This window comes from Trichinella spiralis, assembly GCF_000181795.1.
Source record: "Trichinella spiralis strain ISS 195 chromosome Unknown Scfld4, whole genome shotgun sequence".
Classification (NCBI taxonomy): Eukaryota; Metazoa; Nematoda; class Enoplea; order Trichinellida; family Trichinellidae; genus Trichinella; species Trichinella spiralis.
This window is the reverse complement of record NW_003526943.1, coordinates 4,020,834-4,043,796: the sequence shown is the minus strand read 5'-3', so window position 1 is coordinate 4,043,796 and position 22,963 is coordinate 4,020,834. Positions and strand designations below refer to the sequence as shown.

The 22,963-nt window shown below is 43.7% G+C and overlaps 3 protein-coding genes across 3 annotated transcripts; 1 reads left to right on the top strand and 2 right to left on the bottom strand.

The window, feature by feature from the left end:
- The first annotated feature begins 1,233 nt into the window (after positions 1–1,233).
- Tsp_01011 (putative cadherin domain protein) lies at positions 1,234–16,123 on the top strand. The gene is made up of 13 exons (XM_003376766.1): positions 1,234–2,424; positions 2,461–5,366; positions 5,556–10,174; positions 10,310–11,706; positions 11,827–12,251; positions 12,334–12,737; positions 12,808–12,975; positions 13,037–13,194; positions 13,273–13,648; positions 14,049–15,077; positions 15,161–15,395; positions 15,479–15,640; positions 15,949–16,123. Exons 1-13 carry the CDS (start codon positions 1,234–1,236, stop codon positions 16,121–16,123), a joined length of 13,245 nt encoding a protein of 4,414 aa, XP_003376814.1.
- A 1,241-nt stretch (positions 16,124–17,364) lies between these two features.
- Tsp_01012 (protein LSM12) lies at positions 17,365–18,520 on the bottom strand. The gene is made up of 5 exons (XM_003376765.1): positions 18,436–18,520; positions 18,200–18,330; positions 17,909–18,012; positions 17,708–17,855; positions 17,365–17,457 (listed from the first exon to the last, which is right to left on the bottom strand). Exons 1-5 carry the CDS (start codon positions 18,518–18,520, stop codon positions 17,365–17,367), a joined length of 561 nt encoding a protein of 186 aa, XP_003376813.1.
- An 845-nt stretch (positions 18,521–19,365) lies between these two features.
- On the bottom strand, positions 19,366–20,309 carry Tsp_01013 (protein-tyrosine sulfotransferase A). Its single transcript, XM_003376764.1, has 3 exons — positions 19,798–20,309; positions 19,575–19,702; positions 19,366–19,514 (listed from the first exon to the last, which is right to left on the bottom strand). The coding sequence occupies exons 1-3, from the start codon at positions 20,307–20,309 to the stop codon at positions 19,366–19,368; spliced, it is 789 nt and encodes a 262-aa protein (XP_003376812.1).
- Between the last annotated feature and the right edge of the window lie 2,654 nt (positions 20,310–22,963).

Here is a 22,963-nt window from a genome sequence, read left to right as displayed (position 1 = left end):
ATTTTTTCCGAAAACCTTTATTCATTGAGAATAAATATCTCAGTTGAGTGAAAATTGAAAAGCACTGTTCTCGTTTAGCAAGCAGTAACAACAGTACCAGCACGAGCTATAAATATCTGTATAATATGTATGTATGTGTATGTTTGTGGATGTATGTGGTGCTGAAATGAAAATCTATATCTGCAGTTGAACAGGTGGCCATTTCTGTTTACTATGCGAATGCGCTTTTCAAGTGGGCTTTTCACGACTCTTTCATGGCCAATTTCCTGCTTGTTTGATGTCAAGCATCCGCTTGGCTGGCCAAAAGTTCTGATCGGAAAAAGTCAAGTACTTAGAATTGACCAGTCATTGGCCATCATATTGGATTTGTTCTCCTCTTTTGTCAATTGTGAGACAGTATTTCATTTTCTTCAACAGTTGTTTCATTAACTTTTTCCAGTCATGTAGGTTTCATTGTATATAATTGGTTGGTTGGTTGGTTATGTGAACTTTCTGATAAAGCGCGTACTTTGAAAATACGCTTCGGATATCTTTTCCAACGTGCCCGTGTTCATGTATGCATGAGCAGCACTGCTATTGATTGTCAAATGAATAAATGAAAATAAATGTTTGATCACCCGGTTATCTCTGCCCAGTGGAAGCATTCAACGTGTGCACATTGGTGTGAAAAAGGTTTTTTTCTCTCTCACACGACTGCCAATTTCACTCAAAGTGTAATAATCATTATTATTATTATCATAGAATTTGAACTAAGGTATTTGTCAATTTTCTTACCAACTCGAGAAAAAAAATTTTCCTTTTCCTTTGTAGCATGAGAACCGTTGGAATTTTGAAAATAAAGTTGTATCTTCATGCACAGCATTGTTATCATGATTTAGTTCCACGTCCACCAGGGTCAGCTTATTAATAGTAGGAAATTGTTTTCAATCGATGAAGTCGTTTGATTTATTAAAGCAACGGATGTTTTATATAAAAAAGAGAATTGTTGCACATTGAGAATTTTTTATGTGCTTGTAAATATTTAATAAAATACATACTTTTTGTATTTTTTTATAGTTGATGCTTAGTTTCGGCTTTGTTATTTGTTGCCTACATGCATTCCATTTGGTTGTTTCGACGACCAATTCTAATTCGTCCACTAGTGCTGTTACGTTTGAATTCACTCAGTCCACTTATGTGGCTACAATATTGGAAAACACCCGCCGCAAAGTTTACGTGCAGCCCACTAGCAAAATGGGAATCTACTTATCTCCGGATCTCAAAGGCCACGTCCGTTATAGGATCATATCCGGGGACGCGGAAGGCTTTTTTAAAGCCGAAAGTGTCGTAGTTGGCAATTTTGCCTATTTGCGTGTCCATACAAAGTCGTTGTTGGATTTGTCGTTGAATCGTGAATCGAATGCACAATTCGAACTGGTCGTCCGAGCCAGTGTGCGCGAGATCAAGCGGGAAACGTCGGCTCGGCTGTTGATCAAAGTGATCGACGAGAACGATCTGGCACCGATATTTCAGCCGGATCATTATTCGGCCGTGGTCGACGAACTGTTGGAACCGTTTTCAGTTGTGGTCAAGGTTCACGCGACCGACGCCGACGAGGGTCTCAACGGAGAGGTCTACTATTATTTGAAAGAGGCGAGCAGTTTTTTCGCCGTCCATCACGTTACTGGCGTGCTGAGCAGCGTCCGTCCGTTGCATTCGCTCGCAGGACGCAGTGTTCTGCTGACGGTGGTCGCCGAGGACCGGGCGGCGAGGCTTTTTGCCGACCAGGTTCCGGCATCCCGACCCAACGTCGCCCTCGTCAACATCACCGTACGTCCAGCGGCGGCGATGGAGCCGTGCCAATTGTCTTGCCAGGCGGTCGCTTCTGGCTGCGATGTGGTGCAGAAGCGAACCTGCGCCACTTGTACCTTGTCTCGATCACCGTCGTTTGAAATTGGCGATCGAATTCGACTGACCGGTCATTACAGCGAGTATTTTGTTGCCGTCCAAGACGACGCTAACGCTTCGTTGTACCACTTGATGCTCAACGTCGCCGAAATACCGTCCGACTCTTATGCAATTCAACTGCACATTGACGATTCTTCTGGCTCAGAGCTGGTCAGCGCGGATTGCAAGGTGACCGTCAACAGTGGGCGTTGCCCGTCAATTGCCAATCATCCAGAGAAGGTGAATTTTACAGTCGACGGCACGTCACCGGATCGAACCATTGTTGGCTTTGTCAGTCCACTGTCACTTGTCGACAGTGGTCAGTATCGATGGCAGATGCTCAAGGGTGTGGATTCTTCGTCGGAAAGTTTTGAAATTGTACAGTCGACCGGCTTGTTGGTGGTGCGCCACTTGAGTGCGGCTGGTTGGTATCGATTCAACGTTTCGGTCGAGTCGAAAACTTGCAAGCAGAAACTGGATGTCGAACTCGAACTACTCGTTTTTGGTGGTAATTTTCACAAGCCGCTTTTTCAGCTCCCACCCCGGTGTTCACATGTGGCCAACGACGGCCAGCTTTGTCATTTCGAGGCGTCGGATGGCGATGAAAATGGAAACCGTTCGCTGTTTTATTCGTTGGTGAATACGGACGCCGGTCGTTGGAGCCGACTCGAGCTGGGCTCTGTGGACGGCGTGTTGCGTTTGACGGGTTCCAAGAATTCGAACCAGTCGACTGAAGTGCGTGTTCGAGTGACTGACGGTCAGCGTCCGAGTCGATCTGGCGATTTGTTGCTGCGATTCGATTCGTCCTGGCAGTTGGTTAGCTTCGAGCCGGTCGAATGGCCCAGCATTGACGACCAACGGGCGCCCAGATTTCTCCACCTACCCTATCCCGAAGTGACCGTATTCGAAAATGCGACCATCGGATTGACTGTGTTTCAGTTCCAAGCTGTGGATCAGGATGTCGGCGCTGACGGTCTGGTCACCTATTCGATAATCGATGGCAATGAAGACGGTCGCTGGAGAATCGACCCGAACACTGGCAAGTTGACCGTGCAACGTTCTTTGGATCGGGAACAAGTGCCGCGCTACAATTTGACTGTCGCTGCTAGCGATGGCCACTGGCCTCAGGCGTTGGTGAGTTTGAGCAGTTTGCTGATTCACATCGGGGACAGCAATGACCAGCGGCCGGTATTCGATCGACTGCTCTACCAGGCTGAAGTGGACGAGAATGCGGCACTGAGTTCGCCGATTCTTACCGTTCGAGCTCGTGACCAAGACCTCGGTTCCAACGGACGTGTGCGCTACAAACTGCTCACCAACGGTGATAAGTTCGCCTTGGGTTCGCATGACGGCCTGTTGACTGTCATTGGGCAACTGGACCGTGAACGTCGTCGTCGGTACGATCTGCTGGTGCAGGCGATTGACTCGGGCTCACCTCCGTTGAGCTCGTTTGCCAGAATATTGATCACCGTGCGAGATTGCAACGACAATGCGCCGAAGTGTGTAGTTGACGAGCAGAGGGTCAGCGTGCGCGAAGACATTCCGCCGTATGCGCTGCTCACCTGCGTTGAAGCGTTCGACGAGGACGATACAGAAGTGAATCGTCGTTTGCGCTTCGAAATACAAGTTGGACAGAAATTTTCCATCGATGCAGAAACTGGCTGTTTGCGTGTGGCAGATGATGGTTTGGATTTTCACGCTCAAGTCGAGCACCGGCTGCTGGTATCTGTTCGGGATTCTGGTCGACCATCGTTGAATACCACCTGCACGGTTGTGGTTGACGTCGACATGGTCAATCGGAACCGTTACGCGCCACAGTTTGATTCGTTCGCCTATAATGCCGACATTTATGAAAACGAACCACCGGGAACCGTAGTGCTCAGCTTGAAGGCGAAAGACCCCGACGCGGTCGACTGGCTTAAGCCGTCGATATTGTACTCAATTGTCGGCGGTGATGGCTGGCATTATTTCGCTATTGGCGAGCAGGACGGTGTGATTGTGAGCCGTATTCCACTGGACCGCGAAACAAGATCTTACTATTGGCTGACGGTCGAGGCGCGGGACCGGGCACCGGTGTCGTTGGCGACGCGGGTCGACGTGTTCGTGGCGGTCAAAGATAGGAATGACAACGCGCCGGTTCCAGCCCGACCGCTCTACGAAGCCGACGTGGTGGAAAATTCCCCGCCCGGCACCAGCATTGTGCAGCTGAACGCCACCGACTTCGACGAACCCCGTTCGCCTACGCTGACTTATTCCATACGCGAAGGCAATGCGCAGAGTTTGTTCCAAATCGAACCGAACACCGGCCTGATCTACTCCGGCGACCGGCGGCTCGACCGTGAAGCGGTCTCAGTTCACCAGCTTGAGGTCGAGATCCGCGACGGCGGCTCCCCTGCGTTGACCAGTCGAACGTTGGTGTTGATACGCGTTTTGGACGAAAACGACCACGCCCCTCAGTTTGGCAGCAAATTGTACAGTTTTAACGTTCCGCCTTGCACTAAAACTGGGCAGTTGTTGTGTCGAATTTTTGCCGTCGACCCTGATGCTGGCCTCAACGGTACAGTTAGCTATTCGATTGTCCATCAAGAGGGTAATAACGGCGGCGATGACGGTCGAGTTCAGTTGGATCGGAACAGTGGTCAAATCTACTGCAGCCGTGTTGGCTCGACGCACTGGTACGGTCAGTTGATCAGTTTGAACGTTGAAGCTCGAGATTCTGGCTCTCCTCCGTTGAGCTCTCGCACCAGGGTGGTGATACGCTTCGTGCCTCCGGCTGATCATTTGCTCAACGCTGCGCCAGTTTTGCTTTCAAATGCCAACCTACAACTAGATCTAGTAGAAAACGAACCCCTGGGGCGTGTACTTGTGCAATTCGAAGCCGAAGATCCGGACGGTGATCAAGTTTGGTTTTATTCCAAACAACCGTTACCTAACTGGTTGACTCTTGTGCCGGACACTGGTGAATTGGTTTTGGTCGATCGGTCTAATTTGTCGAATTATAATTTCACCTACGCAGTGACCGATGGTCGATTGCAGACTGTCGGTTCGGTGGAACTTCACGCCACCGGCGTCAAGTACTATCGGCCAATATTGCCAACGCCGCTGTACCGAATCGACTTGCTAGAAAATACGACCGTTGGCAGTACTGTTTTGACAATAGAGGGTTTTTTTGAAAAGCCGAACATCCAACAGCCGATCACTTATTCACTTGTTGGTAATTTTGCCGACAAGCCAGCGAAATTTCAACTGGACGCGGTTAGCGGTGCTTTGGTGCTGGCTGAACCGTTGCTGGACCGTGGCGAACAACAACGCCGACTGCTGATGATGATGGTCGAAGCTCGCAGTTACCACTTGAAAACGTCCGCCCTCGTTCAGGTGCATGTGCTCGGCGGTGACCAGCAGCCACCCAGATTTCTCAAGTCCAACTACGAAGTCAGCTTGTTAGTCAACAGTGTTATTGGTACAGAAATTATTCAACTTGTGGCGGTCGATATGAATGAATATGAAACTGAAGAAGAAGAAGAAGATGATGATGATGATGAAGAAAAAGAAGAAGAAGAGGAAGTGGTAGAAAATGAAGGGGAGAAAGAAAATGAACTTTCCCGTTCTCCTCCACGAACAGTGCTCAGTTATTCAATTGTATCCGGCAACGATCGACGCCTGTTCCATCTTGACTCTTCCAACGGACTGTTGACTGTGGCTCGAACGTTGCCGGTCGAATCAGCCGAACACGTTCTCGTGATCCAAGTGACCAAAGCTGGTCAGCGACTTTTGTCCGACACGGCGTCTGTTACCATTCGAATTAGCCTCGCTTCTGAAGCGTACGTTCGATTCGAGCAAAAATCGTACCACGGTCGTTTGCGCGTCGACGCCACCGTCGGTTCCCCAATTCTGCTAGTCCAAGCCGAAGGTGGGGGCCACATCACTTACCACTTGGATGAGCATCCATTTTTTGCCTTGCATCCATTGTCCGGTTGCTTGAGCGTTCGACGGCCGTTGATCAACAGCAACAACAGTAGCGTCGACGTTGGCGAACAGTTCAAGCTGACCATTTTGGCTAGCAATCTGTTCGGTCACAGTGACACGGCCCAAGTAACACTGACGACAGTTGCTGCGGCCGCGATTGACAGGCTTCACAATTTTGGACATGTCAAATTTGACCAGTTTAGACCACGATTTTTGTCCGACAAGTTTGTCGGACACATTTTGGAAAATCAACCTGCCGGCACTGTGGTCACTCTGCGTCGTCCAGAAGGTACCAACACTTCATCGTCCGATGTGCTGCGCTTGTCTTCACTGTTGCAAGTCAACTGCGACAGTTGTTCGTTTCGACTGATCGAACACTGGGCCAAACGGTTGTTCCAATTGGATCCAATAACTGGTACGTTGACCACCGTGGTACCTCTGGATCGGGAACAACACCACGGCGCCGAACTGTTGCTGTTCAACGTTTTGGTTGAACGAATCGATGGAAGCAATATTTCAGTTGGTTCCTCGTCACTGGCAGCCGATACGGCGATGGTGGAAATTTTAGTGGAAAATGTGAACGATTGTGGTCCAGTTTTTGAGCCAAAAAGTCAGCAAGTTCGACTAGTGTTGCCAGTGGCGGAAGGCGTGCCGGTGGTTCGCGTCCGGGCTGTCGATCCTGACGGACCAGCGTTGAGCTATCGACTAATGGAAGAAGCCGGACAAGAGCGATCTGTGCTGGATGCATTCCATTTGGATTCAGAAACCGGCTGGTTGACAGTGAAGAATGCCAGTTTGGTATTGGCTAGGATGAAGTTGAATTTTCTCGTCACAGACGGTGAGTTCGATGACCACGCCCATGTTGACTTGCGAACGGTGGAAGTGCAAGAGTTAGTCGTCCAAGACGACGATTCGATTCAATGTATTGGAAGTCGACTGCAGGCATTCGAAAATGGAAACAGATCAGATTACATCGGCGACGTGGTTGTGTTGAACAAACGAACAAAAGTTGACGTGATCTATTCAGTGTTGAACGACCGTACCGTTGGTCATCTGTTCACTGTCCATCCGCGGACCGGCGCTCTGTATACAACGGGCGTGCCGTTGGATCGCGAAGCGCGTGCCCAATGGCCGGTAGTTGTCCGGGCGAGTAGTTTGCGAGACGCAGGTCGTGTTTTGGCTCAGTGCTTGGTACTGGTCGACGTGCTCGACCGAAACGACAACGTGCCGGTGTTCGTCGGAGCGCCTTATGAATTTCGAGTGTCCGTCGATCGAACGGATATTGGTCAACTGATTGGTACAGTACGCGCGGTAGATTTGGACATTGGTCCCAATGGTCGAGTGAATTATTCTTGTCTGACGTTCGATCCACCGTTTTCGTTGAATTCGAGCACTGGAGATTTGCTGTTGCAACGGCAGTTCACGTCGGCGGACGTTGGCCGGCGTTTGAAATTTCGAATTACAGCCACCGATGCCGGTCAGCCGTCGCTGTCGACAGTGGCGGACTTGATCATCGTTATTGCTAGTTCGGATATGGAATTGGGGTTGTTTTCGAACAGTTCTTTCCGTTTGTCCATTTTCGAAGGTGAGGAGAATTTTTTCAACCAAGCGTTGGTTGTAGTGGCCGATCATCCAACGCCCAGAGCCGGCGTTGTAGGTTACACAATGCTGAATCAACGAGAAGACGATCCGAATCAGCAGTTCGCTTTGGATTTTGTCACCGGTGAGCTGAGTTTGCAGAAGCCGTTGGATCGTGAACAAATCGACCAATACACCATTCGACTGAAGGCTGTTGACCATGAACGCAACGTCACTGAATTTGCTTCAGTTACCGTTGTAGTTTTGGATATCAACGACAACTGGCCACAGTTCAACCAGTCCACGTATTCAGCATCGTTACCTGAAGATTCTCCAATTGGTTGCCCAGTTGTACAGTTGCATGCAACGGATCTTGATCAAGGTGACAATGCTCTTTTGACATTTCGATTGATCACTGTTCAATCATTGGGTGTTGATAATTCTCAACGTCAGGAAGAGGAGAAGGAAAAATCGAAATTTAAAATACACTCCAGTACGGGTTTGATACAACTGACCGATACGTTGGATTTCGAACGTTGTTCCAGTTACCTGCTGGAAGTGGAATGTCGTGATTCTGGTACGTTGAGCAAAGCGTCCACGGTTCGAGTGTTAGTCAGTGTGTTGGATGTGAACGACAACGCACCAGTGTTTGCACCGGAAAACACTTTTACTATTTATGAGGACAATTTTTCCGTCGGTCAAGTGATTGGTCAACTGTCGGCTACGGATCTGGATTCCGTAAGTCGAGGCAAACTACGATACGGAATATTGTACGCCGCCGGCCAGTTGGAACAATTGTTGTTCACTTTGAACGCTCACGAACAGGGTATACTCAGGGTCGGTCCTGCAATGGATCAACAGTTTCAAGTTGGTAATTGGTTGCCAGAATATCGTTTGCAAGCTTTCGTCAACGACGGTCTATTCAGCTCTAGAACTGAGTTCGTTGTTCGTCAGATCAAATGCTCTTCGGTTTCATCCAGTGTAGTAAGATGTTTGCCTAGATTTAGACGACGCTTCATTTCTATATCTGTTTCTGAAAGCGAACCGATCGGTTCTACCGTGACGTCTGTTGCCATCGCTGATTCTTCCACCACAGGTCATAATCATGTCCACTACGTGATGCTTTTGGGTTTGGGTTCGGGCAAATTTATGGTCAATCCGGACACTGGTCACTTGATCATTGCTGATCAACTCGACTACGAGCAGCGTTCTAGGCACCAGCTGGTAATCGGTGCTCGACTGGACAGTTGGGGAATTGTGTCCGTTTTGCACGTGCAAGTGGATATTGTAGATCGAAACGACCACGCGCCGAGGTTTGTCGCTTCGAAATTTTCGATCCTGGTGTCCGCGTCCGAAACGGTTGGTACACCGTTGCTTCGACTGTTTGCACGAGATCGTGACCAGCTGGACACAGCTCGGATACGGTACAGTTTGGTGAACAGAGGTCGTCAGCCTCGTGACCTTGCGGCCAGTTATTTCCGACTCGATCCCAGGTCTGGTGTTCTTAGCGTTCGCAGACCGTTGACTGCGTTGAGTGGGAAAAATTTGCGTCTTACCGTCAAAGCTACCGACGGTGGCAGTTTGGAAGACGAAACGTTCGTCCAAGTGGTCATCTGGTCAGAATTGTTGCCATCGTTGAGCCGTGAGCCCAGGGCCGAGTCGATCTCGTTGCACGTGGCAGAAGATGCGCCGGTTGGAACTCGTTTCGGTCGGGTCCGTTTTCGCGCCTACGCCGGCGCTGTGGCGCGAATGGTTCCACCGACCGACGAGACCGTTGCTGGATGGATCGGCGTCGAGCCCAATGGCACTGTCTACGTAGCGCAGTCTTTGGACCGCGAGACGCGGGCCGAGTTTTCTTTCTACGTCGCCTTGGTCGACGAGCTGCAGACTGATCACAGCGCCTGGATTTCAATGACGTTGGTTAACGTTATTGTGGACGATGTCAACGACAATGCGCCGATATTTGAGGCAAACTCAGTCCAGTTGTCTGTGCCCGAGGACCTGGCGCCAGGCTCCGCTCTGCTTAACTTGCAAGCTGACGATCCGGACACGGCTGCCAACGGACGAGTCCATTATTCGCTTTTCCAACAAGCCGACTCTGAAGCGCAGTCGCTTCAACTGTTCCACATTGACTCCTATTCTGGACTGTTGACTACCACCGGTCCGCTGGACCGTGAGACCCACGCAACACACCGACTCGTGATTTTGGCCGCCGACGGTGGTCGACCGTCGTTGAACAGCACGTTGACGGTCGAAATTCGACTGCTTGACGTCAACGATCAAATGCCCAGATTCGACCGACAGCAACATTGGTTCAATCTAACGTACGCTGACGCGGTTGTTGGAGGAACTCTGATTGGCACAGTGGACGCGGTGGATCTCGACGCGGAGCCGTTCAATAAGTTGCTTCGTTATTACATTGTCGACGCCGACCACGCCGATGCATGGCTACTTTTCAAAATGGTCAACGGTTCACTGTATCTGAGTGATGGGTTCCAGTGGAAATTTGTATTCAGCGACAACACTGACACTGAGCGGCAGGTTTTCAAATTGACTGTAGAAGTGACCGATGGTAAATACAGCGATCAAACCCAGGTCTATGTAAATTTTGAACAAAATGACAAAAACCGAAAACGATGTTGTCACTGTGGTAGTGATGATGACGTGATCGAGCTCGCAGTTGAAGAGAACATGCCAGTTGGGAGTGTGATTTACAATCTACCTGACAATTGTACCTCGACTGCTACTACTACTACTACTACTAATAGTGGTGGTAGTTGGATGCGTTTACAAGGGACGAAACATTTTGCGGTCGATTCGAACGCGATCGTTATTGCAGAACCGATTGATCGAGAACTTTTTGTCAATCGACGACATTTGTTCTACTTGCGCAGTGATGAAGATTTGTGCCCGTTGTGCGAAAGGATGTTTGTGGTAAACGTGATCGACGTCAACGACAACGAACCCCTGTTCAAGCGACCAGTCTACGAGACGTCTGTCCAGGAACACGAGAACGTCACTTATCCGGCATTTGTGGTTCAAGTGCACGCGGTGGACAGAGACTTCGGTCCGGCTGGACGAGTACGTTACAGGCTACAGTCCGACTGGGACGGTTTGTTCAGTATCGACGAGAACAGTGGTGTATTGTCAGTCACCGAACCGCTCGACCGAGAACAGCAACACGAATACAGCATTGTTGTACTAGCCGAAGATTGCGCTCAAGAGACTGGGGCCAAGTCACTCAGTGCTCAGTGTTCAGTTTTACTGACCGTGTTGGATATCAACGACAACGCGCCCGAATTTACGGAACTCGTCTACAAGGCGGAAATTGCAGAAAATGCTCGACTCGGCGATCGGGTAGTTACGGTGAAAGCGTTCAGTCGAGATGTGGGCTTGAACGGTGAAATTGTCTACCAGTTGTTGTCGAACAACGACGGAAGAAGACCATCACCACTACTGGCACAGTCGAAAATACCTTTCGCGATTGATTCTCAAACTGGCGTGGTGACGGTGAACGATTCGATCGTCGCTTGCCTGTCTGCCGGCCAAAGGCAAATACAATTGACGGTTGTGGCTCGTGATCGAGGATCACCGCCGTTGTCGAACAGCAGTTTGTTGATCGTTGATTTGGTCGAAGTGAACGATCACAGACCACAATTCGACCGTCAAGAGTACAACGTTGCAATTAGGGAAAACATGGCAATCGGTGAACGAGTTCTCCAAGTGTCAGCTACGGATCTTGACCGTGGCGACAACGGTCTCGTAGCTTACAGGCTGTTCGGATCGCGAGACGACAACGACGCATCGAATCAACCGTTGCCGCCTTTCGCAGTGATGGATGACGGTTGGATTTTGGTCAACGGTTCCACCGATCGGGAACGCACGGCTCGTTGGCAATTTCAAGTCGAAGCTTACGACTTCGGTAAACCGAGTCGTAGCGCTCTGACTACGGTCACTGTCGACCTGGTCGACGTGAACGAACACCCGCCGACTGTGGTCGACTGCAACACGACCACAGTCCACGTCAAACGACCACTGGTCAGCGGTATGATTTTGCACACGTTGACTGTGGACGATTTTGACCAGTCGGACCAACAGTCGAAATTTCACTTTCAACTTCTCGACCAGGACGACAACGACAATATTTCGTCGTCGTCGTTGTTTCGAATTGATCCTGACCGAGGTATTTTGCAGTTGGTGGCGCCGACTTTAAACCACGATCACTATGCTATTCAAGTAAGAAAAACTAACGATAATTTTTGTCGTTGAATAATAAAAATATTCGATAAATTTTCCACTTTTCGCAAGGTCAAAATTAGCGATAATGGTGAACCGATACTGTCGACCATTTGCAAGTTCGACATTCGTCTAGTCGACGAGAGCAAGCATCGACCAACGGTCGAAGATTTCCACTGCGAAATTTGGACCCACGTGGGTGAATTTGCCGGCGGAATCATTGGTCAACTGCGTCCAACTGACCAAGATCCATTGGACAAGTTGACATTTGCACTCGTCCAACACCGAGGCGACGACACGTTCAACGTCGATTCGGACGACGGACGTCTGCTGGCGTCGGCGGATCTCGTTTCTGCCGGCTTGTACTTGTTGAACGTTTCCATTAACGATGGGAAATATTCGACATTTGCCAAAGTGACAATCGACGTGCACCACATCTCGCGTGAGATGCTCAATTCTGCGGTGACTTTGCAGGTGGTGATTGCCAAAGATGGGCAACGCTTTTTGCAACAGTCACTGAAGCGACTTTCTCGATTTTTGGCCAAGTAAGAAACAGATTTCTTTTTTTTTCACTTTACACGCATGGATATATTTGTTTGTTTGTTTGTTTGTCTTTTTACTTTTTAGACTCGTCGGTGTGCGTGTCAAATACGTGCACATATTCAGTGTACAACCGTCCGTCGGTGACGACATCGGACAGCAGAACAACGTCGTGCTCAGCGTACGCGGTGGTCAGATGTTCGATTTGTTGGTGGCGGTGCAGAAGTCGAAGCAAGAATTTTACAAGGCGTCGTTGGTCAGCGATCGTTTGGTTCGGAAAGCCGGCGAAATGGCGTCAGTATCCGGCATGGGTCGAGTGAAGGTTGTGCGGGCGGCTTGTGGTCGAGTTGATTGTCAAAATGGAGCCAGATGTCGAGATGTACTTTTGATCGACGATGCTGGTCCAGTGACTTTACTGACTGACGATTTCAGTTTTGTATCACCGATGCATCGACAAACAGCCGAATGTCTGTGCCCCGCTGGATTTGGTGGTATGTATTTGATGATTTTTGTTTTGAATAATAATCATCATCATCAATCGAAATTCTTTCAATTCAAAAGGAACTTATTGCAATCAAAAGATCGACAAATGTGCGAGCAATCCATGTCAAGCTGGTATGGTATGCATTGCGGACGATACTGTAACTGGGTATCATTGTGCGTGTCCTTTTGACAACGATGATCTTTCAAACTGTCATCCATCCAATTGCCGATCCCCTACATGTACTGGTGAGTATTATTATTACTGTAGATATTTATTAAGAGATTATATCAACTGTTATTGGTTTAGGTAAGCTACTGTTTTCATTCGGTGGAAATGGTTTTGTTTGGTTTGCAATGGATTCATCATTCGATTATTATATGGATGTGCGAATGGAAGTGAAAACATCGATTCGATTTGCTGTATTGTTATTTTCGAAAGGTCGAAATGATTTTCACCAGCTTGAGGTATGGAGGATTTGGAAACGCTTCGTTCGTTTGTTTGTTTTCATTATATTTCAATTTTTTGCTTGGTTCAATTTTCAGATCAAGAACGGCTTTCTACAGTACAGATTTGATTTCGGTTCTGGTCAGGCAATTGTACGCAACAGTGTTGTTTTGTCAGATGACCACTGGCACGTGGTGCGCTTGGTGAAACGAGACAGACAAGTCTCGTTAACCGTTGACGAAAAGCAAAATCGTCTCCAATTGTCCGGTTCGAGTTCAGTGTTGAACTTTTTCAACCGTGGCAGTCATTTGTACGTCGGTGCTGAAGTGACCGACGCCGGCAATCGGTCGTCGGTGAAAAACGCTTTTCTGGGCTGTATCCGCGGCCTGGAGATCAACGGCGAAGTCAAGCAGGTCTCCAACAACGCCGGCGTTGAACTGTTTGGCAACATCCAGTTGGGCGCTTGTATCAACGGTGATATTGATGATGATGATGATGATCAAGATGAAGATGGAAGCGATCGACAATATCCCCCTCCTCATTTGATGAATAATAGACAAGAAGTAGAAGAAGGCAAAGTTCACGGGGCTTGTTCAATCCAACCTTGCCTGAACGGAGGCAGCTGCGTTGGTCGAGGTTCGTTTGGGTTCACTTGCCTTTGTCCGGCTCGTTATTTCGGCACTTATTGCGAAATCGATCGCACTCCTTGCTTATCGTCGCCCTGTCAGAACGGTGCAACGTGCATCAATTTGTTCAACGATTTCCAATGTCGATGTTCCAAATTGTTTATCGGTATTATTTGTTGTTGTGTTTATTCCATCTGTGCGCATATGGGAGAGATTATGTGAAAATTGATTCAATATGTAAATTTCAGGTAGAACATGTTCAGAAAGGAAAACATCCGCAGAAGTTGAAGAGGATATTTGCGCATCATCACCGTGCGCCAACGGTGGTCAGTGCTTGTTGAACGATCACATCCATCTGAACAGTGGGGATGAAAGCAGGTTCATTTGCAATTGTACTGCCGGTTGGACTGGCCCAACTTGTTCACTTCCTTCGGATTCGCTGCTCCACGCACCGAACCTGATCGGTGGTGTCAGTTTGATGGAATTTGTCGGCATTGTGATTTTGCTCGTCTTGCTGGCGTTGGTCGCTTCGACCGTCGTCGTGCTGTGCCGTCGCCGACGTCGCCGCCTGCACTACCGCAAGGTGCGAGTGAAACGAACCCGTCACGAGGAAATTCTGCTCGACCAGCGCCAACCTCTGCATCCTCGACGACGGTCCGCCCATGCCACTGCTGCCGCAGCAGTCCACGGTAGAGACGAGCCACCGCCCCAACCCCCGCCCCCAATTCCACCCCGGTTCCCGCGTAGCTTCCAACCGCATCGTGGCAGCAAGCTGAGCAATTTCGAATCCGCTCTATCCACGGGCATTCCGACTGTCCAAGTTCGACCATTGTCGTTCATGGAACGACCAGCCGGCGACAGTCCGTCGGCGGTGCGACTGCTGATTCACGAACAAGCAGCCGCTAGTTATGGTTCAGCTGCTGAAGAGTTGGAATTGTTGGGCGATCAGGCGATCAACAAAGGGATGATGGGTGAAGCCAAGGGTGCCAGAAGCTTCAACACTGCCGACGATGACTGGAAAACTGCACTCGACAACATCGACAATGATTCTTTGGACAAACTGAAACGGTTGGCCGGCATTACTACAGGTTCGCTTGTGCTGGGATTGTTTGTTGTTCTTATTATGCATATTTTATTCGCTTCATTTTTAAAGATGAAAGTGAAACAGACGAAAATGATATCAATGTTGATGTCCATTCCAATACAGCTTCAGCTGCACGACCAACTGCGAAAGTTCACAAGTCGAACAAGTCGTCCAATGCAAGCGGCAATTGTAAGTGATTCTTTGCTCTGTTCTCATTTTTGTCGTTGTCAGTATGCATATATATATATGTGTATGTATTATTTGTTGGTTTTTAAGCGTTTCATTGGGATTATTCGGATTGGACAAACACCATTGGAAATACCGGCTATCCATCGTTGGGTCACATTACTGACATGAACACGGATGACGACGATGACGAGGCGAACACATTGCCAAGAGGCATTTGTCGTCTAGAGGAAGACACTGATTACGAATATGCTTTTCATTCGGGATCGGATGATGACAATAATGAAACCGAACGTGTTGGCATTGGTTTGGGCAATGAAATTCGGTATGGATTGCGAAAAAAAACTGTCCATTTGTGTTTATTTTTCATATATTATTATTAATCATATTTTATTTTCAAATTTCAAGAGAACAAATTCGTGCTATTGGTCTTCTGAATGACGAGATCAACAAGGTGGATCAGTTGAAAAAAGAACCTCCCCAATCGTGCATACGCCGCTATTTGCCCATGTTCACCCCGCCCAGCAGCGGTTCGGAACGTCGTCGTCTTATCGACTCTCCGCAGCCACGGTCTACCACCACCACGACCACGACCACGACCATGACCACGAACACCAATTTCAACACTACAGTACACGATTACAGTGATTTGCCGTTGTTGTCCAGGGATTCGGAATGTGAATCTGTCGAATCGATTCCGCTTGTTCACCTGAACAGTTCTGCAAACAAATTCAATTCTTCAATGTCATCCTATTTCAAAGGCAACAAGCATGTTGACAAAAGATGTGAGCAAAATTAAATTTTATTCGAAAATTATGAAAATTATTGTATTTGATTTTATTTTTTTTCAATTTAGTACCAAAAAGTGTAAACAACAGATCTCAGTCGGATGTGTCACAAGTTTGTGAACTTGAAGACGAAGAAGAGGACAATGTTGTAATGACAAACGCTGAAAAAGAACATGAAGAAGAAGAAGATGCATCTGATTCACCACCACCTGCTAGTAGTTCGCAAGGTTCAATGAAAAAATGCGATAGCACAACTACAAGCTAGTGTTTTATCATTTCAGTTTACTGATAATTAATTCTTTTATATTATTATTATTAATCAGTTGTTACTGTTCATAATGTTGTTGTTTTACTGTTGTTATTTATTGTTGTTTTTGTTTTATTGAAACGACTACTGACTGTGGTGAGCAGTTAGTTTTTCATACAACAACTACCTCAGTGGTGCGCATTCATTTATTTCACTTACTGTTTCCAAATGTACATATTATATTATTCCTATATGTATGTAAAGTATGTGAGTATCATCCATTTGTCTGTTTGTTTATCAATATCAACGGCGATCTTTTTCTTCGTCAATTTTATAATTAGCTTATTATGCAAATAAAAAAAGTCAAAGCATATCGAAACATTTGTATTTATTTATCAATTTTCAGTGATGTTACTTGAATTTGACATTAACATCTGGACTGCAAAGTTAAATAAAGTTCGTTTCACTTATTCTCACCGAAAGAAGCAAAAATGATTATTAATAGAGAATCTAAAAAAGAAAAACAATGTCAATTAATTATTCGTTTCAAAAATTGTCGTCAATCAATCAAAGTGGTGAGGAAAAAACTATTTCAAAATTAATGAAATAAAAATTCACCTAAAATTAAATGTGCAGTGTAAATCCAAATTTATATAATAATGCACACGGATATAATAAACATTTTATGGTGAAATAACTTAAAATTGTTAATTACTTTATTGATGATTCATATAATATACCTACTTTTCTTATACTGTACTTGTTTTTATAATTTTGTACTGACGATTAACGGAAGAGAAGATTCCGCCTTGTTTATTTTTTTAAAATACTGCCTGTTCTTTTAAGAAAAATCAATTTCTAAGAATATTTATACTGCTTAATGTGAACATATTTTACGTTTTACTTGTACTAAAAGAATTAATGTCAAATCATAAAAAATATTCCACTTGATTTTAAAACAGTCACCTAAATGTCACTAATTTTCACTTTCTGTGCCATTTGTCATTATTCCATTTGGAGCAGTGCATTACTTGATAAATAATAACGGATATTTGAAAGATGCTCAACCAATGATCCCCTCCTGAGTGCTCATTTATTTAATAACTAAATTCTGAAGACTTTTGGAGAAAAAATCAATACTAAATCAAACTGTTTTATTTCAATTTAGCACGCCATTTAGTTGACGAAGGAAAACGTCTTTTTTTTCAAATTACTGCTCCAATAATACTGATAAACGTCAATGTGTAAATTCTTCAAACTCATTTTGATGCCGTGTCTTGCATGCCAAGTGTGGAAACTTTCTTGGTGAGATCATAAGTAGTAGCTTCTTTGGTACGCCAAAATTTATCTACCTGAAATGAAAAATATTAAAACAACCATTATACGTTTCAGAATAGAGAAATAATGCAAAAATGAATTCACACACAACAAACAATAAATTCTGAAAAATGATAAGCATTTCGCATTCCCGTTTGCAATGCTATATATATATATATATATTTATTTATTTATTTATTCAAACCTGTTTCCTGGGTATAACATCAAAAAATGTGAAAACATACTTTTCTTAAAAATATAAAAAAAAACCAAAGGTTTGCTTACAATTTTTTTCACATGTTGCAAAGCCGATTGGGCTTTAGTACCGCTATCGTTTTTCTTTAACTGGATGTTTTCAACCGAATATGGGGGAGTTATGATAACATGTTGGAAAATCAATATGCAGTCATCTTCCCAGCAGATGTCGTCAATTCTGAAACAAACAAAATTCAAATTAAAAGTAAACTTCAATGAAACAACGTTTACGTTTTCCTGATGCTGATAAAAAGTCGACGACCATCCATCGAAGTCGATGGAGGACAAATAGAGCGACTTTTGCGCTCCTTTTCTTCCTGCTTCCTTTTTTCAATCTGAAGAAGCATGCAATTTAAGCATAAATTGAAGAATTATATAATTACTTTTGAAAAAAATTTTCACGATTAAATTAACAATTACGAAAGATTTGTGCTTGATAAAATGCACTAACATGCACGATAACAATATTGAAAAAATTCTCCACCAAATTATTCAAATAAACCAATCTACGAAGAAATAAACCTTCAAAAAGTTTAAAGTTGGGAGATTTGCCATATCACATTCCATAGTTCCTTCTTTCAAAACTTTCACATTCTTCACGTTGTCCAAATTGACCAGCTGAATGCAACACTTGCCGCTGACCATGTTGGTCTCTAGAATAACAAAAAGAATTATTTATAACGGTGAATATGTATGCAACAGCTGACCCTTACTGAGAGCAACGTAGTTCAGTTGTCTGTCAAAAGCCGCGACCTCACCTTCCATGGTGTGACCTAGAGAAGTCTCGCATTTGATCTCTCCACCAACAATATGAGAGTTTTTCAAATTATCCATCGATGACATAATCCTTACTTCACCAACTGATAACTTTCGTAACAATCACACACAAAAGTACTGAACAAAAAAAGTATTGTATGTATATTTGATTTTCAGGCAAGTAAAGAAAGTAATTCTTCCCGCTATTGTTCTGCTGTTCTATATAAATGAATTCTTTAAAATGTATTTTTCAATTTTTAAGCACTGTTCATCAACTGACGTTTAAACATTTCAATTTCAAACACTGCGAATACAATCAAACAATTCTAAATCAACTGAAAAGACAGACAAAAAAATTAATAATTTTTTGTAACTTAACTTTATAATAATTACTTGTTAATTTTAAAATAATAATTTAATATTAACAATAAGAAATTTTAATAAAATCAGAATATTTAATGATAAAAATTTTATTTTTCGTTAAGAGTATAAAATTTCACAAAAACACCTTTTATCAAATATATAAAATATTGGTAAAGGATCAACACAAATCGATAACCGACAACAGTGGCATCTAATTTTATAAAAATGCACCCCGCATAGTAGACTGAATGCTATTGATAATTTTTCAATTGATACAGTAATACAAAAAAGCAGGCATTATTTTCAATCAGTTGTTTGAAAATTTCCAATTGGCCTGCTTTTGAAATTAAACACGCAAGCGGTCATTTCTATTCATCGCTAGGTTTTTTCTTATTTTCTTAATAATTTACAAAAATTTTAACATTAAATTTGAAAAGTTTCTTTTGTGATAAAAATTAAACTTTTTAATAACTTTTTCTTTCATTAGCAAAATAACAGGATTGCATGTTTCAAAAAGGGTAAAAAAATAGTGTGAACGAAAATGTCGATGCAAACAGAAGATTGCGTGGTCAAGATTTCACCGCTGCCGGCCTCATGCCGTCAATGAGTTTCTTCAACCATTGTTTGAACGACTCGGTGCCGTTGAAAAGGTTCAACTTGCGTGTAATAAATTCACCCGCTTTACCGTAATCAGGTTTGTACACTTTGGGGTCGTAGCCTAAAAGGAGAGTTGCACAATTTTGTCAACTTGAGAAGATTGTAAAAGGAAAAATGGAACCCAAAAAGTCAAGCATCGGAGCAATCTTTGGCATGTCTTTCAAAATATCTTCCGGAAATTTGCCAACCCAAGAATCCAACGAACTTGTATACACAGGTTTCATCACTTGATCAGTACTCCTTTCGGATCTTGAAAAGTGAAATTATAAGAAAAAGCACCAACAGCAGCAGCAGCAGCAGCAGCAGTAAAACATTGGTGAGGGGAAAAAGAATATGAAATTTACTTTGACAAAGAAATTTCTCGTCCAATATATTTTTCATGATTGAGCACATGATCACTCCAGGGCACTTCCAAAAAAGCCAACAATTCGCGCAACCACTTCTCCGGATTCAACACCAATTGTTCGTAATACATGGGAAAGCAACGCCGGGCTCCGATGTTGTAACACTCGTTGTACATCTGGGCCACCGAAAGGCTCCACTTGGACAAACACTGTCTGATGTCAGTGAGGTCGAAGCCGCCGATGGTCACTCGTCTGGTGATCATGGAATGCACGGCCGCTCGACCGTCTCGGATCATGAACACAAATTTCGCATTGGGAAACAGTTCGCTCAAGTAGACGGCAAATTTCATCAGGAAAGGATCCTTGTCGCAGAGGCGTGGCGCCAGCGGTCCGTGCCTCACTATCACCTCCATGATGAAAGCGGACACGGCCGCGTCGATCACTTCGTCATCGACACCGGCTTCTATCAGACGGCGCCATTCGACTTTTTCATTTTTCCAATGAGCCCGCATGCCCAATATCCGAGGCAACAGTCTGGTCTCTTCGCCGCACCTGCGTCAAAAATGGGCATCACGTTTGGGATAATTTTCAATTAATCAACATCAAGATCAAAAACGACAAAATTGATATCACTGAAAATAAATGGCAATTTTTATTAAAACTGATTCAAAAAATTTTCATTCGTTCCACTTCAAATCGGCCAATGTCATCGCGTTTTGAAAAGTGGAAAATATTTCATTCACTTCATAGAAATAATTTTCTAATCTGCTTTGATAATATTTGTTTTTCAAAAAAAACAAAACGACAATTACCTAATATCCGGATGTGCGTCTAGCATGGCACGGATCAGCGTGGTACCGCTCCTGGGAAATCCGCCTATGAATATCAAAGGCAGAGTGTTGTCGTAGGAGAAGTTGCCGAACGTGCTGCTCCGTTCAATTTGGCTTGTTGAACTGGAGAAGCTGTCAGCAATTTTCAGGGTCGACGGAACCACCGACTGCCTACAGCTTCCACCACTGTCCAGAAGCAGCTGGTATGCGAGAAAGCACAACAAGCCGACGGGCAGGGCAATCAGCAGAAAAAGCCTGTGCAGCCCACGGCGCATCCAAACTTCGCCAAATGTTGTCGTCGTCGTTGCTGCTTTCAGCTTTTTCTTGCTTTATCGACGGCAAAACTTCTCGATCAACAACAGCAAAGCAAAATGCAATCTACAATTCAAATTGATTATTATTTCAATTATTTTCTTATCAAAATGACAAGAAACGAGAAAAATTGTCCACAGAACACCTGTAAATAAACCTGGCAATAGTAGAATGATCAATAATTTACATTTAATGGCACTTTTTGCACTTTGCCAAAGAAAAAATAATAAGTAACAAATAAAAAAATCAATCAAATTCGCTTTTCAACCAACACCGACTTATCACATTTCAGAGAAAAAATAATAATAATTGGATAAATTTTCAAATGTTTCTTTTTCTTTTTTTAAAAATACTACCCTTCATATCTGGAAGTAATCAGATATTAGATGTTTTGATGAAAATGAAAAATTTCGCTGATTATTTTCTTACTTAAATTCATTCCATTCAAATGTTTTCCATACAGTGGAAGAATATGCGTTTTGTTACATGCTCACAAGGATTAAAAAAGTAACATTATTGTTAGCTTGAAAATTACTAGTTTTAACATTTGCATCGTCAGTTGATGGAACATGGACAACAATATGAATGCTAAAAATAAAACAGACCAATCAACCAACTTGCATGCAGTTGACAACAAAGTTTCGGTTTCAGAAAACTTTTCTTCAGTTGCTATTAAAAAATTAATGAATTAATTGATTTAATCAACAAACAAACAAACAAATCAATATATATATATATATTAAAGGAAAGTTAGAAAACAGTCAAGTGTTGTTATAAAATCAACGTTACATAAAATTATTGAACGAGTAAATTTCAAAGTTACTAAGTGAATGAAATCATTTAGCTTAGAATAAAAAAGTAGTTGCACATGTAATAAGTTGAACAAAAAATATGATCATATGTACATTGTAAGCTGTTATTTATCTTCAAATCAAGCAGTACAATTTCGTTTGTTCTTCCAGCAGCAGCACAACTTTCAAATCTTGCAAAAGTTGTTCAAACTGAATTTGCAATTAATTCAACAAAAATTGATTGAAAATTAATAAAATCCAATTCATCCAACTCTTCACCTTCAGCTTCAAATTAGCAGAATAAATTTGAATGATTCTTGAACAAACACATATCCTTCATTAATTAAAGTTTCGGATAAATTTATCCGTTTGCACATTTGGATAAATGATCATCAAATGAGAGAGTCCAGCGAAGCTTTGCAAAATCAATATTTGTATTCTTCTCCTATTCTCAACCCCTTCTTTTCAGTAGATGTTATTTGTGAACTATTTCACCTTTTAAAAATTCAATCAAATTTTTTTTCGAAAATTACTTATTAATTACAGCAACATTTTCAAATCTCATCATCAAAACCAAACATACATAATAATAAATCTTCTTTTTCTTCTGCTCAGTTTTAAATCTTCAAACAAGCACTGACTGCAGCCTAATAATCGAATCTAATCAATTAGCAGAACAAATTAAAAAAATTTTTTCTTCATTTTCAAAATGAAAATTCTGAATTCTGATTAAATGAGATATTCATTACTTTGTTCAGCATATCAAATGAGCAACAGAAAAACAAAATATTATAAATAAATAATTAGGTTGTCCAAAATTGATGATTGATAATAAGCAATTGCAAGTAAAAGCAAAAAAAATAATAATAACCTCAACAGTTGGTGATGTGCAAGCTGCAAATTTTGTTGCTTCACAATTTTGCCGCATAAAAGTGGTTGCAGAAATGGTACAATAAAGTGGAACATCCAACCGGTCATCAAGTCCAGAAAATTGACCCGCTTCGTTGCAAAAGGGAAATTGTCGAAAATTTGTGAATGCATTTTCATTAAAATTTATTATATACCACAACGACAAATTCCCGACGGCTTTTCAAAAGCTGGCTACACTTGGACTGTTGTGTTGCTTTGCAATCCGTTTATTGATTCTACTCTTTTTGTTTTATTCATTAGCTTAAAGCTTTCAACGTCAAGCAAAGAACATTGCAAAACAATATCCGGCAAATTCAATTAATT